This window comes from Cynocephalus volans, chromosome 3 (assembly GCF_027409185.1).
Source record: "Cynocephalus volans isolate mCynVol1 chromosome 3, mCynVol1.pri, whole genome shotgun sequence".
Taxonomy (NCBI): domain Eukaryota; kingdom Metazoa; phylum Chordata; class Mammalia; order Dermoptera; family Cynocephalidae; genus Cynocephalus; species Cynocephalus volans.
In genome coordinates, this window is record NC_084462.1 from 135,846,033 (window position 1) to 135,865,016 (window position 18,984).

Here is an 18,984-nt window from a genome sequence, read left to right on the forward strand (position 1 = left end):
TAGTTGCCTTGTCTGTATTCATTTTTTTATCCCTTTTGTCTAAAATAATGTCTGGCATACAGTAGGTTTTAAATAAATATTTGTTGAATAAATACATTCCATGCCTGGATACAGCCTTTGCCAGAGCAGCTTTACCTTAGTAACCAAATGAGCTTTTACAACTGGGTTGTGCCAAAAACCCAGTTTATTGAACCAATAAACATGCCGAGATCATATAACTGACCCAGGATTCAAACTTAAGTCTGACTAGGTCTCTGCTGTTCTTTTTTTTTTGGCAGCTAGTTGGTATGGGGATTCAAACCCTTGGTGTTGGTACTATCAACACCACACTCTAAGCAACTGAACTGGCTGGCCCCCTGCTGTTCTTTATATTTATAATCTCTTAGGAATGCATTTATAAATAGCTGTAATTTACATGTATATATCTGTTTGTATGCTTATTATTCCACATAAATTCTTACTAGATTTTGCCATACTACTCTCCAAAAGAATAAACTATTTTATAATGCTATCATCAATTTATAGGGTACCTCATTTGGTGGCTGGCCAGTTCCATAAGTATTGGGGTTCAAATTTTATTTATTTTTGTTATTTTCATTGATATGCCTTCAGAGTTTTAATTTAGATTTATTTAATTAATATTCATATATATATTTCCATGTAAAGACTTACTATCCACATTTCTGTATATGTAAACTATTTTTCAATGATTTATATAGCAGAATCTGGGTATTTATTCTTCATATATTTGGCATGTGTTTTCTGTTTATATTAAAATATGTTACCTCTGTTAAGAGTGGTAGCCTTTATAAGTCTTGTGTCTGTTTAGTTAAGAATAAATGTGTAATCTTATTAAATACTTCTCAATAACTATTCATATTGCTATAATTTTAGTTTTTATTCTACAAATATAGTATATTTGGCTAGATTTCATTATGTTCCTTGAATTTTAAGGATAAAACCCCATTTTATCATTTCCTTTAATTCTTGTATTTTAGTTACGTTACCTAAAATTTTATTAAACCTACACTTGAAGTAATATTAACCAACTTTTTTCCCTTTTTGGAGTCTTTGTCAGTTTTTGGAATATAATATATTTATCTCATAAACTGAGATGGGTAAACATGCACTATGTAGTACAAAGTTGTAACACTTAATTTATAGAATCATACTGCCTAGGTTTTTGGTTTTTTTGGTGGCTGGCCAGTTTGGGGATCCAAACCCTTGACTTTAGTGTCTTCCTAGGTTTAAATCAGAGCTCTACTATTCATTAGCCCTATGATTTTAATCCCTCTGTCTACCTTTAAATTGGAGATAAATATAGTAAATATCTCCATAGTAGTGTTGCAAAGATAAAATGATAGTGTCAAAAGTCGTAGTATACTATCGGCACTAAAAATATAAATGCTAGCTGTTATCTTCATCATAAGATTTTGACATAGTTTATAAAATAGGCTTGTTCTTAGAAAACTAACAAATTCTGCCATTATCCATTTGGCAAAAGAATGTTCTTTGGTAAATTTTGGGGGCTTTGTTTTTTTCCCCCTGTTATTTGTCTATTCATTAATCTGTTTTATTTCCACCAGACTTTCTGTTTTACAGGCAGTGAACCATATTAACCTTCTCACTAAAAAAATTTTTTTTCTCATTGTTGAATCTTGGCAATATGAAAGAATATGATTTAAATTTTTTAAAAAAACAGCAGTAATGTCACCACTGACACTTAACTAAGTTAATATTTGGAACTCAGTGTAAATATAACTTTATTCCCTGCTTTTCCCCGTATGCTAGTAAAGAATTTTCTTATGCTATTAAAAACTCTCTTTGAGGCTGCATAACATTTCATCATATGCCAAAATTTAATTCTTGTCTTACTGATAGGCCTTTAAGTAGTTTTCAAAAAGAATGTAAACCTCCATATTGTTAATGTTCTTCAAAATCATGCTTGTTTTGCTGCTTTTTTTTTTTTTTAAGAATGATTTAGGGGTTTTAGTAGTTGCATGTAGAGCTGTTTACCCCAGTCTCAGTTTACACATCACTTAAGTATCTTTTATGTTATTTTTTTCATTACTTTTTTAAAAAAATTATATTTTACTATTTAAGCAACTGGAAGAGTGCTGTGATTTGATTCTCATTTTCAAAGTAGCACTCTGACTTGCTTTTTAAATACCAGTTATTGTCAATTAGAATAGTTTATTTCTGCTCTTTCGTTATTTTACTTTCTCACACATTTAAGGTTGTTAACTTTGTTCCACATCTATGTCCTTATATAGATACTTAATTCCCTCTTTTGTAAACTAATATAGATATTTAGAGCAATATGCTTTCTCAAATACTTCTTTGGCAGCTTTCCATAATCTTGTAATGTTGTAGCAACATTCCTTATTTAACAAAAACAAAATTTGTTTGGATTTTAGCCATGTCTCAAACAGCATATTCACACATCAGTTTGAACTAGATATTATTTCTATCTTCCTTCAGCTCACCTTGGAAGAAAGTCTAAAATTCAGACATGTGTCTTTAGGCCCCCTAACTTCCATAAGAAATTATCAGTTTTATCCTCTGCTTGATTGTCCATGCATGTGAATCTGGCCTACTAAATAATGTAGAATTTCTGTCCTCCAGGTTCTTATTAGAGAGAATAAGCTCTCAACTATCAAATTCAAAAGCTTAATAGCCAGAAAGATTACCAGAAGGATGTACAATCTGTCCATTTCCTGCATCTATTCTGCATTTTATGCTCAGCCCAATCCAGATCACTGCAGAGTTTTGTAGTAAGACTATGTTGTTCCCTAGGTAGAGTTGCCTTTTCCAACCTAGACTTGCTTTGACCTACATCAAGGTATTTATAAGAAATTTCTACTAAGAAAAATTTATTTTAAAGTCACTATTTTATAATGTTGAGAATATTGTCTACATAATGTCCCAGAAAAGATCTTTTTCTCAGATTGGGTGCTAGGAAAAACAGTGTTAAGTCCTTTCCTCTAGCTCCTGTGTTGTTCAGAGGCAAATATGTGGCTCGCCTCTATAAATTGCAGATAACTTTATGATATCTACTTTTGGTTCTGGCTCTACCTCTAGCTTCAATTCACTTTCTTACCACCCTCCCCTCCCCCACCTTGCCATGCACATACACATTCCTATATTTATTTTTTATTTTGTGTTTATCTCTGTAACTGCTTCAAATTCTCTTTTGCAATGAGAGTAGTATAAATAAAAAATGGCATTGGATATACACTTGGATACATTTATATTTCTTTTTTTCAAGTATATTGATTTTTTAAATTAATATGGAAAGAACTTAGAGTGTATCATAGTGATTAAAAGATGGAAACCTGGGATCAAAGAGATAAGGATGTGAATCCCACCTCTGCTGCTTATTTGCTATGTGACTTTAGACAAATAACAGCATCTCTCAGCTTCACTTTCCTGATCTGAAAAATGGAGATAATGATAGCATTTACCTCACGGTTGTTACGATGATAAGAGTAGTACCTACCTCATGAGGCTGTTGTAAAGATTAAACTAAAATGCATATAAAGTGCTGAGTATAATGCCTATAAATGTTAGCTATTGTGGTCCTAATGTGCAGGAGGGGATGATAACCTCCTTCAAGGAGTTCTCGAATACCTGAAAATGTAGGCAAAATTTATCTGAAGAGGTGTCCTACATATTTAATCAAATTCTCAAAAGAAACAGTGACCCCCAAAAAGAATAAGAATTACATACTGAAGAACAGGATTTCTATTTTGAATATTTTAATTTTTCTTAACTCTACCTCATTTATGTATGTCCCATCCTGATTTTGATAAGAGTCTCTGAAGATTATATTTTATCTAATATCTAACTACTTTTTCTTAGAAATTTTTAGAACAAATATTGTTGAAATCATGCAATGGCCTCTTTAATTGTTGATATTGTTGTTCTGAAATTTCCTGTATCTTTTACTACAATCTCAGTTTTCTTATGTTTGCATTGGCATGATAGACTTAATACTAGCTTTTATCTTTCTGTCTGTTGCTGACATTTCAAGTATGTCTCATTAACTGAGGCAAAATATTATGGAGTTTTTAATTGATAGTAAACACCCTGTTCTTATAGAATAGCTCAAAATAAGTTTACATTTATTGACATCATTGTTTGTTAGTATTGGTCATTTTCTCCCATTAAGTTTTTATATTGCTGTTTACTCTGCCTTTGTATGATTTCTGTGGTATCTCTGAACTTTACTTTTTATCAGAAATGTAACTTTTAACATTAAAATACATGCTAATAGAACTATTTTTATTATACTATTACTTTCCATTTCAGACAAAAATAAGAATATTTATAAAAATATAGAAAACATACCATTTTCAAAGGACGAAATAACTCATTGAACAAAAAGGTTCAAAGCAATGACAGATGCTTAGTCCCTGTGATGGCAAGTTGGATTTCTTAGTATGAAAGATCCTCAAAGGCTGGGTGGGAATAAAACGTAGGCTTTTAGGCTTGTATATCTGGCCAGGGACATGTATAATTTTATATCTAGATAAGAGTATAAAGGAATCATTGTCTGGTACTCAAGATCAGCTTGTCTCTCAGCCCAGTCAGCCATTTGCAAATAATGCATTTTCTCTCTGTCTCCTGAATTCCTAACTGTTTCCATTACTATGTTAACCTAGAAAGGTTCCATGTTCACTCAATACTTAGTCCTTCCTATTTAATGTATAGGATGGGAGGCAGCATTGGCATCTTTCAGAGACATAGTAACAACATTCAACTAGACTATATGTCTGATCTTTCATATAGGCCAACTAATCCTATAAGACTAAAGCAGTATGTATATATGTAATATGGTAACTTAGGCCATAAAGAAACAGGCTAAAATACTGTTAGTGTCTCTCTTCCACCACCTTGAAATAAGACTTAACTAGAACTTGGGGAGGATAAGTGGAAAAATACCAGCCACGTCATCACATGGAATAGTTATGATCACCACTTTCCCAATATTTTGTTATAATTTCTCTCTCAAGTTACTGGGATTTACTTTATCCATCTTAAACTGTAGAACTTCTTTAGTTTGCTGACTTAGTCACTCAAGTTGTTACACCCCAAGTATTATGTCCTATTCTGTTGCTGAGCTGACCCACCACACACTTGTGTCCCATTTGAAAAATCCCTGCATACACTTGAGCTATCTTTTATCTACTCCCAAGAACAAATAGTTTTCTCCCTTTACATCTAGACCATTTTACTGTACCAGCTAGCATTTTCAGAATTGTTTTATTTTTCCATGGCCAGTGTGTCCATCTAGTAAAAGCCATCTACTCCATCACATCAGAGTCATAGGAATCAGAAATCTAATTTCATTGTGTCTTAGCACAATGAAACTGTTTAGGCCCTAGAATTATTTGTTTTTGTATTTTTAATGCTTACTTTGTCATTTTAATTTCAAAATGGAAATAGCATTTGTGAGAAGATTTGAAAAAAATATGTATAGAGTTCTGCTTCTGGTAATGACTGAGAATCCCCCTATTGGACCAACCTTCCACAAATAGCAATGTTAAATTTTTTACAAAATATAAAAAGCACTGAAGGCACTGGAGAGCAACCACTTAGAAGAAGGACATGACACTGAGTGAGTTTCCTGATTTTTACAGCTTCTAGCCTGAGGGAAGTTCCCATCCATGGGGCAGACAAAACTTGAAGAGAAATCCACTGTTTTACTGGGTTGAAAAATCAGAAGATAAAATTACTAGCAGGTGGAAAGTGAATAGGAAATCTCACACACACAAAAAACAGCTAGATAGTGGAAGCCCCATACTCTGATTACAAACTCTGTAAAATTTGTAGCTTATACCTGAACTACACATGTGTAAGACAGAGACTCCAAGCAGCACAATTAAGGATAAAGGAATTAAACTGAGATTTCAGCTGCTACCTATGCATAAGTGACAGAATTTGGGATTTGAGTTCAGCCAAGTTAATTACTTACTAAAACAAACAAAATTTAGTACTTTTATAGCACAATCCAGACTCCATAAAATATGTTACTCAGAATGTCCAGGACATAATCCAAAGTTACTAGATATACAAAGAAATAGGAAAAATATAACTTGTACTCAAAAGCAAAAAGCAGAATTCAAAAAGCAGTCAATACAGACAGTCCCCCAAAAGATGACCTAGATTTTGGATTTATAAGACAAAAATTTTATAATATGCTTAAGGATGTAAAGGAAATGCACTTGGATAAATAAATAGGAAATCTTAAGAGATATAGAAACTATATTTAAACAGAAACAAACAGATATTCTAGAATTTAAAAATACAGTATGAGTATTTCAAATAAATAAGTCACTAGTTGTGCTTGCTAGCTAATTGGAGATAAGAGTCAATGAACTTAAAAATAAATCAATAGAAATTATCCAATCTGAAGAACAGAAGAAGATGGGGGAAAGATTATAATACAGCAAACAGAGCCTCAGGGTCTAATTATGTGTCATGAGAATCCCCAAAGGAAAAGAGGAGGAAATGAAGTTGAAAAAAATATTTGAAGAAATAATAACCTAAATTTTCCAATTTTGGTAAAAGACATGAATTTATAATTTTAAGAAGCTCAACAACCCCAATCAGGATAAATACAAAGAAAACTTTACCTACGTTCATTATAGTCAAAATACTTCAAACTGAAAGAGAAAACATTGAAAGCAGAGAAAAATGAATTACAGAATTATGTAGGGGAATATAGATTCAAATGATCACTAACTTCTCATCAGAAATAAGGGAGGCCAGAAGACATGGAAACTATCTTTAAAATGCTGAAATTAACTGTCAACTCTGAAATCTATACCCAGTGAAATATTCTTAAACAGAGAAATATAAATATTTCCTAATTAAAAAAACAAAACAAAACAAAACAAAAAAACTTAAGGGGATAAGTTACCAGAATACCTCTGCACTACAAGAAATGCCAAGAAAATTCTACAAACTGAAGAGAAATAAAACCAGCTTGAATTTCAGCTCTTCAGGAAGGAATAAAGAACACAAGAAATAGTAAATATGGGGGTAAATATAATTTCTTAATTTCTTTAAAATATATATGACTGCAAAGCAAAAATTATAACCAAATATTGTGAGGTTTACATATGTAGATGTAATATATAATTCTGTGTATACTATATACAACAACCATAGCATAAAGGACAGGGAGTAAGTGGATCTATATGGTTGTAAAGTTCTTACATTTTACATGAAGTAAAATGATATTAGCTAATACTTAGACCGCAAAAAGTTACAGATATGTGTCCCTAGAGCAGTGGTTCTCAAAGTTTTTGGTCTCAAGACCCCATTATACTCCTAAAAATTGAGGACCCCAAAGAACTTTTGTTTACATATATGTCAATATATAATATTAGAAATCAAAACTAAAACATTATAAAAGTATTCATTTATCCTTAAAATAATAATAAACCCATTACATGTTAACATAAACAACATGTTTTTATAAAAAATAATTATATTTTCTAAAATAAAAGATTGAAATTGTTTTACATTTTGCAAATCTCTTTAATATCTGACTTAATAGAAAACACTGGATTTTTATGTCTGCTTCTGCATTCAATCTGTTGTGATATGTTGTTTAGGTTGAAGTATATGAAGAAAATCCATCCACACATTTAAATGTAGTTGGAAAATGGAGGAGAATTTTAATACACTTTTCAGATAATTTTGGATATCTTCTTTAATACTACACCCAAACTGAGAAGTGGAGGTTTCTTAAAAGGTTAGTTGCCATGTGGAATCTAAAACCATATTAGTGAAGTTTCTGTACTCTTCAGTGGTCTATCTTGCACTTTGAATGATTTTGTAAAATCATGCATTGATCATTTGGAAAAGAGTAGCCACAGATCTTCAAAATGTTGATACATTTCACTAGATAATATCCAAAATCATTTGTGTTAATATCATACCATCTTATCAGAAAAGGTTTTTAGTTTTGGGAAGCTGTCAATCTTACAGTGGATACAAATACATACCAGTTTCAAAAAATTCTTATTTTTACCTGAAAGTTCAAATTTCATCATTAGCAATAAGTATTGTCAGATGTTTTCTTTGCAATTCTAGGCTTATTGTGTTTATTTTTGAAAAACCTGTATGCCCAGTTGTCAAGTCTGAATGACCATCGTTTGTCTGCCATAGTTGTCTGCAAAGTAAAAAGTGGCATTCTATGGCAAAAAGTTGCTAGTTTTGCTCAGTAGCCAAACAATCACATGAGTTCTTTTCCTCAAGACAACTGTACTTCAGTGTGAAGTAGAATTGCTTTAAGGGCTTATCTCATCTCATCACACAGAATATTAAATAGACATGTACTCTAGGGTTGATATTTAATAATTATTCTTACTGCTTCATCAAGGATATTCTTAAATGAAACTGAGTTTCCTTCTTAACTGTGAGTACCTGGTAGTGAGGAATACAACACCCCTAGTACAGTTCTGTGACACTGTCTTGATTTGTGCTAAGGCACAGCAGTTTTATATACCACTGTTCTTGCACCATTGGTGAAAATATCAACACCATTGGCCCAGGATAAACAATCAGAAAAGTTATTCAACTCTTGACTATTTCAGTGCCATTTGTGCTTTTTGACATAAAAGCATTGACATAAAAGAATATCTTCTTGGATGACTAGTTGGTACTGACACCATATTAATACAAACAAAATAAGTCCTGCTACATCTATAACTTCATTTATTTCTAAGGCAAAAATATGTTTGTAGATAAGATATTAAATCAATCTTTATGTTTTCAGTTAAATCTTTAAATCAATGACTTTTTGTATTATTGGAAAATGGCAATACCATGATTTCTTTCATGAACTTTTCATCCAGCAGGCATTTAGCAATGTCAATTGTATAAGGCTTTCCAAGTCTCTCAGCTATTGTGTACTTTACCAACAAATGCAATATAATAACTTAGCTTTTAAAATGCCTCAGTGGCTTTTTCATTTCTCATCTGGAAAATTATAAAAACAGTATTTGGTGTTTAAAGCATTCACCACAACTGCATTTTAAATTTCAGTTTCTTTTGCCTTAAACTCTGAAAGATTGCTCTCAAAACGATGCTACCAGAATGATGCTACAGCTTAACTTGGACTATAGCCCTAGTCAAAAATATTCTGTTGCAGAACACAAGGTAAATTATTCACATTTATAAAACCTATTGAAAGTTATTATATTCTTGTTTCTTATTTACAATTTCACCCAATTCTTTTGAAATAGATTCCTCCCTTCATTGAGTCAGAGAACTCTCTGACATTTTCATCTTTCCCAGCATCTTAGAGGTAAACAGGGAATCTGTGTGTTGAGAAAGAGCTTTTTATTGTGCTAAAATATACATAATATAAAACTTAATAAAAAATACTTATTTTTAAGTATACAGTTTGGTGGCATTAAGTGCTTTCACATTGTTGTGCAACCATCACCACTATCCATTTCCAGAATATTTTTCTCATCCCATTCTGAAACTCTGTACCCAGTAAACAATAAATTCCCATTCCTAAGACAATGATCAATTCTTAAATGTTAAAAAAAACAATTTTTTCACTTTAGAATAAAATATTCTAAAATGAGTTTTATATCAAGTTAATTTTGTTTTTGAAGGAAATTCTTAAATAATGTAAAACAAATCTACATGGTGTACATATTCTTGTGTTTCCATGCAGATGCAAGGAAAATTTTAGGATTTCAGAATATCGGTTTATTGAATGATAATGGGATTTCAGTGGATATAATAGGTATAACTGAGGAAAACTAGCAAGAACCCAGTAAAAATATAGAGAACAAATTGAGGTAATTTCTGAAAATGTGTATATTTATAAACTAACTCTACTACATCAGAAATTCTAGAAAACACAAGAATACACATGCATGTGATGTGATGACATCACATATTATGTGGCCTCTGGAAAACTTTACACTCAAGAGAGAATAGGAACAAAAAGGCAAAGTCCTAGCATTTTTTGAAATAGTTTGATTTTGGTCTTTAGCATACCTGGATCACACGATAGGAACTGCTGCCCTAGAACAACATCAACAACAAAACACAAGGGGAAAACAAAAAATACACAGTAAAATGTAATATCTAAATCCAAACATATCACTAATTATATTAAATGTTAATGGACTAAACACTCTGGTTAAAAGTTAAAGACTATTAAAATGGATTTTTTTAAAAGACCCAATTATATTTTGGCTTCCAAAATGCATGTTGAATATAAAGACAGATATAGTTTGAAAATAGATGGAAACTAATTTATCATGCATTCAGTAAGCATAGAAGTCTACATTAATATCAAATAAAAATAGACTTTAAGACAAAGAGTATTACCAGATATAAAAAGGTACATTCCATCAGGAAGTAATATTACCAAACATAAGCAGGGAAATTGCATTAGAAAGATATAATAATCATAAATGTGTGCATGAAGCCAAAATAGTAAGAAATAAAAAGTGCAAACCCACAATCATAGTTGGAAATTTTAATACTCCATCCTCAACAATTAATAAAACAAAAAATCAGTAGACATAGAAAATCTGAACAACACTATCAATGCCCTTGAGCTAACTGATGCCCAATAACTGGAGGATACACATTCCTTTCAACTGAGCATGGAAATTGTCATCAAAATAAGCCATACAATAGACTATAAAACAGTTATCAATACATTCAAAAGGATTGGAATCAGAATGTTCTCTGGCCACAATGCAATTAAAATATTAATAACAATGTGATATATAGTACACATATATACATATGTACGTGTATATCAATATGTACATATATATTGTGTCACTTACGAATACATTCTCAGAAGTACATCTTTAGGCAATTTCATTGTAGCACAAACATCACAGAATGTACTTACACAAACAGATGGTGTAGCCTTCCACACACCTAGGCTATATGATATAGTCACTATAATCTTATGAGGCCATCCTTGTAAATGTGGTCTGAAAGGTTATGTGGCACATGACTATATATTTGGAAATGATTCGGCACAATTCTAAGTAAACCATAGATAAAAGGAATCACACGGGAAATTAGAACATATTTCAAACTAAGAGATAACAAAATATAATGTATCAAAATTTGTGGGATACAGCTAAAATAGTACTTAAAAGGGAAAATATAGTTTTAATACTTATATAACCCACAAATATGTACAATTTTAAAAATACAAAAATACTATTTTAGAAAAGAAAGATATAAAATTAGTGACCTAAGTTTTCACCTTAAAAACCAGTGAGCCCAAAGTAAGTAGAAGAACTGAAATAATAATGATAAGAATAGAAATCAATGAAACAGAAAACAAACAATATGGAAATTAAGGCCAAAAGTTGATTCTTTGAGTATATCAAAGTTGATCTAGACGAAAAAAAAAAGAAAATACAGATTTCCAATGCCATATATGAAAGAGGGGATATCACTCTAGATCTTATAGACAGTAAAAGAAAAATAAGAGAATACTATGAACAACTCTTTGCCAGTAAATATGACAACTTAGGTGAAAAAGACAAATTCTTTTAAAAATACAACTTAACAAAATTGACAGAAAATGAAATATAAAATCCGAGTAGAAATATAAAATTCTATCAAATATTTATAGAAGAAATAACACCAATATTAAACTGTTTTAGAAAACAGAGGGAAGGAACACCTTTTAACAGATTTTCTGAAGCCAGCATTACCTTGATACCGTATCCTGACAAAGATATTACAAAATAAATAAAAAGACCAGTATCCCTTAGAGTTACAGACACAAAATCAATCAACATACTCATATAGAAGGGATAATACATCATGACCAAGAGGGGTTTATCCCAGGAATGCAGCATTAGTTTAACATTTGAAAATCAGTTGGTGTGATTCACCACATTAAGAGAACAAAGGAGAAAAACCACAGATTCATTTCAATAAGTGTAGAAAAAGCATTTAACAAAATTTAGTACCTTTCACAATTAAAAACTGTCTGCCATACAGGACAAATGAAAAAATAAAAATAAAAATAAATCTCAGCTAATAAAGAATAGAAGGAAGGTTGCTCAATGTGATAAAAGGCATATAAAAAACCTACAATCAATACCATACGTAAATATTGAATGTCCTGCCCTTAAGACTGGGAATAAAGAAAGAATGTTGACTGTTATCTTTGCTATTCAATATTCCAATAAGGCAAGGAAAAAAAAGTATAAAATTGGGAATTAAGATACAAAACTGTCCTTAATTGTAGATGGCAATTCTTTATGGAGAACATTTTAAGGACTAAACTATAAGAACTAATAAGTGAATTTAGCAAATTCTCAGTGATTTGGTAGTGATTTGGGTTACACAGGTGTATGCATTTATCAAAACTATGAATGGTAAGTTAAGGCTTCTGCACATCTGCATTCTAAGATTATCTGTAAACAAATATTGAACTATAGTTAATAATATGGATACTGAAGTGCTTAGGAGTGAGGTGTAACTCTTGTCAAGTGCGGGATTCTTAAAAAGCAGCATGTAGATGTCAGAGATGGGGGAAGGAGAATTGATTGTTCCTTGAGGATTGTTCCTGAGTGGAATTATTTATTCTGAACCTATTCATTTTAGGAAGATTTTCTTCAGCTTTTTGATAACCCTTTCCATGTGTTGCTGAATCCTTATTTTTCATTTCATAACCTGCATAATGCAGGGTGCATCTTATTTTGTTTACTAAATCGATGGGTTTCTTTCATTGTTTTATTTACATATTTGGCTACAGGTTGGTTTTTTTTTTTTTTTATTTCGAGATTATTGATTCTTTGCTCTTCTCTCACAACCTTTTAGAAACATTTTTGTAGTATTTGCAAGCTTACACAGAGTCTCTCCATATTATAGCATGTTTCTTTCTAGCAGTTGTTTTATTTCTCAAAGCAGTGAATGTAAACTTTTGTGGTTATTGTAGAGGATGGTAATGAGTACAGCATTCTGTTCTCTTGTTCTTGTTCCCTTTTCTTTAATAATATGGAACATTTAAAATTGGGTCTGGATTGGTTTTATATTAACTTATTAACAACATTTTGTTTTTATTCACAAAAATAAAAATGCGTATCATAGAAAATTTTAGTCTTTTTTTAAAATTTCATCTTGTCAGGCTTTTATTTTCACACATACCTTTTGTTTTGGTAGTGGGTTAGCTCAGAGAAGGCACTCTGTTATTATCAAAATCTTAACAAGTTATCTTTTATCCTTTAGTTCTTTCTTTTTATGTACCTCTGAAATGTGTTGTTCTTATAAGGAAGTCAGTTACAATAATGGTTCTCAACCCTGCCAGACCCAGTACAATCTTCTAATAACAAACATTGGCCACACACGCGCTCAGCCAGTGAGCGCACACGGCCATCCTTATATAGGATCCAAACCCGCGGTGGGAGCGCTGCTGCGCTCCCAGCGCCGCACTCTCCCGAGTGCGCCACGGGGTCGGCCCCAAACATTTTTAATAACAGGTTTCTATCCTGAAATTAATAGATTTTTACCTACCAAGACACATAAAATTCAATGTAATTGTCCTAATTGTAATATAAAGAGGAAATAAAAGGAAAGTAATTGATAGATATTTCAATATGTAGATTCTGGGGCATGATGTAATAGTCACATGTTTGTATCTAGGCAGAAACCGTGAATGGGGCAGCTACAAATGCAGAGTGGTACAGGTGTGTTGCACTGGTCACTTACATATAAGAGTAGTATTGCTGCCAGTGACATGATTTTCTGAAATATTTGAACAACTTGATAAAATTCTGAACAAAACAAAGTACAAATTTCCCTCAATTTACATATTATATACATTTCTAAAAATTTTGGCATCTACTTAAATTATGCAAACATAAACTTTATATGTAAAACTGAGTTAGGTTGTGGCTCAGATAATTATAATCAGGTTTTTCATCTTTATGAAGGTTCAGGAAGTTATGAAGGGTAGAGGACAATTCTCCTATGTAGAGGACTCGCCTATGAATTGCACATTATCCAGCTTTCCTGGACCTTGTGCACTAAATGAATAATTGCCCCTTAAACAATGTGACAACCAAAACACAAACTTTCAAAACACTATCTTGGGTGGGGTTTTTTTGCAGTGTATCTGTTTGGCAATGGTGTCACATCTCAGAATAATGTTTCTAATGCATAAGATAAAATACGCAGTTATTACAAAGGAAACTGATTGTATTGAAATACAAATCCCAAGTTAAGAATCCTTGCAAGAGGTGATGCCTCTCCAATATACACATTCCAGTTGAGAACCATTAAGTTATGGACTTTCTATATTTGGGGAATGATAAAGGCCATAGTCTTAAAATTGTCATCAACATAATGGCATCAATAAAGAGCTAACATCAACTATCTAATAGAATCTAAAAGAATGAAGCACATAGCATGGGAACTACATTTCTGTTCTAATTTTGTATCAGAAATTAAGTGTACCAAATGAAGTAATGCTTCTGTTTTCCATTCTTTTCTCATTATGACTAAACTACCTCTCTGTTTAACATCAATTAAAGTTTAGAACTTTTGCCAACTTGTTTATTCATATATTACTTAAGGGAGTAAGGTAACCTTGGCAGAACAAAATCTTCCTTTAGCTGCCATTTGGCAAGTTGACAAAGAATTTTCACATATTAACACAAGCGATTCTTGCAATATTATAAAGCAAGAAAATCAATAGTTTATTTCAACAGTTGCCCACTCAGTGTTTTCTAGGAGTTCATTGCAAGAGGTGACCATCTTGTATATGGATGAATAGCTTGCCGTAACAAATGTTCAGAATATCATGATGATTTTTATTCCTTTTAGGGTATGTCTCTGTGCCAGACTGTCGTAGTTGGCTCTGTAGTCATTCTTCTGTACTCTTCCAGAGCTTGTTATAATTTGGTGGTGATTGCCATATCTCAGGATACATTAGAAAGCCCATTTAATTATGGCTGGGATAATCTTTCAGATAAGGTAAGTACCTATCACATATTGCCAACCTAACAAAGTGACAATTAAGTTAGCTTTAACTAGGAGAACATTTTAATGTTTGACTTACAAACACTTCTTGTGGAAACTTTGTCTACTATCAGTAATCATACTTTAAGCTCTGTATTTAAAAATCCTCATATACATGTTGACACTCAGACTCTTCTGAGAGAACTTCTCCCAAAGGAGTTTTTTTTTTTTTACTTTTTGTAAATAATAATAGCGTCTTAAGCCAAGGATGATGTTTAAATATCACTAGATAAATTAATTGCCTGTCATTAGCCAGTGAGATGGATATGTTTTTAATTTGTTAGGGTGAAATTAACTCTCCCCTACCCAAGAACTACATATAACCTTAATGTATGGTTTAGTTTTATGTTCAAATAATGACTTCCATAAAAATCTGACAGTATCGCTCTTGATATTAGGAAAGCATTCATAGTTCCTTGGGTGTCCAGGTGTTTGCTACAGTAATTCTCCATACTCTAGCTATGCATATTTAACTTCCCAGCATTCTTCATCCCCTTCCTAAAAGTACATAGCTATATGTCATACCTTTATAGTAATTTAACTTTGTACTGAATTTAAGGTATCCTAGAATACCATTTTTCATTTACCTTTCTAAGGAGGAGGAATTTTCACATGTGCTTCCATGTGACAGATTCTCTTCACTTTTTTCCCCCACTTCTCTCTCCCAATATCTGATAGAATAGAAACAAATCCAATGTGTAGATTAGGCCCAAAAGCATATTTGAAGTAGCAGCTGAGATGAGTGACTTAACATGTTCCATTTCTCTACAGGTGTAACTAAGGGTAAGTGCTATAGCACTGTTATTTTGCCTTTGGAGCAGCTGGAACAGTAGTCTCTTTATAAGTAACTCTCTTCAGACTATGGGCACTAAAACTGAGATCACTCCATAGTATCCATATATTAAAATTATTTTCGTAAATTGATGCATTGAAAAAGTTAACAGCTTTTTATTCTACCTAACGTCAAAGCATTTTTATGTCCCTTAAAGGATGAATATAGTTACATGAGAAACCACAAAATATAGAAAATTTTACAGTTTATGTGCTTATAGCTGATATATTTTACTTACCCCACCTGAAACAAATTAATTGTGGAGGGTGATTGCTTATACATAAAACAGATGTAAAACTTGCTCTTGCCATACTCTATTCACAGGCCCATGTAGAAGATGTAAGTGGAGAAGAGTATACAGTATTTGGAATGGTCCTCTTTCTGTGGGAACATGTACCAGCATGGTCAGTGGTACTGTTTTTCCGGGCACAGAGATTAAACCAGAATTTGGTATGATATCATAATATTCCCCAATGTTTGCTCTTATTTTTTTAAATTATGGAATATTTATATTGATTTTCTATTTTTGGCAAAGTTTAAGACCAAAAGTCATTATAGAGTCTAGCCTCCTTTCTTAGTTGAAAAGTAAACCTTCATTGCTGTCTAATACTTTGTTCACAGGCACCTGCTGGCATGATAAATAGTCACAGTTATACTTCCAGAGCTTACTTTTTCGACAATCCAAGGCGATATGATAGTGATGATGACTTGCCAAGACTGGGAAGTTCAAGAGAAGGAAGGTAGATGTAACAAAAGTCACTTAGCCTGAATTAGTACTGAAATACATTGAAAAGAAAAAATCTAAACTTTAACCCAAATATGAAAAAGGTGATTTGGTGGTATGTGTCAATAAATAAGATCATGTAATATTGGAGCTTAAAGCAGTAGATGTTAAACCCATGGTGGGACTTGCACTATAAAGAACTACCATCTGACTCAAAGCCTATATATTACCTTTATTTGAGAAATGCCTTTGGGGGTAATTCATTTCACTTCAGGATCCCTTGTTGGTTCAGAGGTGGTGGGAGATGGGAGGGGGAAGGAATACTATTATAGTGGTTATGTGTCTGTTTTCAGATCTCTATTGCTATTCAGAATCACAGAGGAACCCTAGATAAAACTCATGGGGAGCTTAGGTACTGTAGGAAATCTTCCCATGCCCTCCTTGTTCCAAACCATTGCAAGTCCTTAACTAGTAAACTATTATCCATGTATCAGGGCAAAGAGAAAATGTTAATGTACACCCATATAATGCTTTCAGCTTTATCACATATTTTCTGTAATCCTAACTTCATCTGGACAAGTTACTTCCTCAGTTTTTTAGGCCTGTTTTTCATCCGTAAAATAGGGTTGATGTAAAATAAGGATGAACTATCTCATAATATTGTTGTGATGATTAAATGAGTGTATGTGTATGTGTACATGTATACATATGTACATGTATTAGCCTAGTGCTTAATAAGCACTTTATTATTATTATTATTATTGTTACCTGATAATCAAGTTCTACTAGTTCTGAGTGGCATTTATTCTTTTGTAATATAATGGGATATAAAATCAAGGATATTAGATAAAAGTCATTAAATTTTATAGAAAGTCATTGTGTTATTTGGCAAAAAACATATTTCCATAAATTTGATACTAACTGTATTATAAAAGTCTTTGAAAATGTTAAAAAAAAAAAAAAAAAAAAACCACCATAATGACAAGGTAATAATGCCCCTGCTTTATTTCTGATTTTAATAATTTCCATCTTTTGTTTTTTTCTTGGTCAGTCTAGATAAAGGTTTGCAAATTTTGTTGATCTTTTTAAAGAATCAAATTTTGGTTTTGTTGATTTTTTCTCTTGTTGTTTAATTCCCTATTTCATATATTTCTTTTATAGTCTTTGTTATTTCCTACTTATATTTGCTTTTGGTTTAGTTTGCTCCTCTTTTCTCTTAAGGTAGAAATTTACCTTTGAGATTTTTTTTTACTTTTAATATAGGTGTTTACAAGTATAAATTTTCCTCTAAGCACTGAAAAAAAAAAAAAAGGAAAATGTTAAAAATGCCAGTGTGATTTCTTATATCCTGATCACAGTTCTATGGCCTCTTTGCCTTTTTTTGTTGCAGTTTATCAAATTCACAAAGCTTGGGCTGGTATGGCACAATGGCTGGATGTGGCAGCAACAGTTATACAGTCACTCCCCACCTGAATGGACCTATGACAGACACTGCTCCTTTGCTATTTACTTGTAGTAATTTAGATATGAACAGTCACCATAGCTTATATGTAACACCACAAAACTGACAGCATTACCAAGTTGTGATTCTTGAATTGTTTTTCATGAATGTGTATATTCAGTGTGTTTAAATTCCATCTACATAAACATTCCATTATCTGTTGCAACTGAAAACAAAATCTGGAAGTGTGGCTGTGTTTGGTAGAGAATACAGCTACTTTTGACCTCTTCATAGTAAAATGTACAGTTTGGAGTAGGAGAAAAGAGAGATTAGATCGTATGGCACTTGATGGCCTCCAGACATCCTGACTTTGGAACATCAAATGTATTTTTGCATATTTGCACTTTTATCTTTGTTCTGAAAGAATACACTGCAGTCCCCAAAGTCATACTCCAGTGTTCACACTGGAATATCATATCGTACACCAAACTGGAAGGAAATTTTCCTATAAAAATCAAAGCCTGTATATTCATTGGCGTGCTCTATATGGAATTCCTACCCAATAAAAATTTTATAGTGTGAACAGTAAGTACACAGACTTAAAGCATAAAAATGTATCATTATTTTTTAAAATCTTCTAAAAATAAGTAATCATTAGAGACGGTTCTTTTAAGCATGTTTTAAAAATACCAACTAAAATTATTCAAAAAATCATTTTAAACAAATGATAGTAGTAATCTTTTACAGTGATGACCAGCAGTGTTCTTTGGAAAGGCATGGTAATTTCTTCAAAAGGAAGATATACCAATAAAAAATGTGTGAGTACTTTGAATAGAATTGGTCAAGTGATTATTTTGTATGATTAAGATATCTGTAGTAGTTTAAACATGATTCTTCAAGAAAGCAATAGTGATTTTTTCATAGAGAGATTTTGGTAGAAAC

The 18,984-nt window shown here is 32.0% G+C and overlaps 1 protein-coding gene across 2 annotated transcripts in view; it reads left to right on the forward strand.

Moving 5' to 3' along the window:
* The window catches only part of GPR137C (G protein-coupled receptor 137C), a 47,231-nt gene extending 29,062 nt beyond the window's left edge, over positions 1–18,169 (forward strand). Inside the window, exons 5-9 of one of the 2 annotated variants that reach the window (XM_063092129.1) lie at positions 14,712–14,748; positions 14,851–15,000; positions 16,202–16,327; positions 16,499–16,617; positions 17,992–18,169. In XM_063092129.1, the coding sequence (XP_062948199.1) occupies positions 14,712–14,748; positions 14,851–15,000; positions 16,202–16,327; positions 16,499–16,617; positions 17,992–18,169 (610 nt within the window). The remainder of the gene's footprint in view (positions 1–14,711; positions 14,749–14,850; positions 15,001–16,201; positions 16,328–16,498; positions 16,618–17,991) is intronic. The other variant, XM_063092128.1, reaches the window with a different exon arrangement.
* Positions 18,170–18,984: the final 815 nt, after the last annotated feature.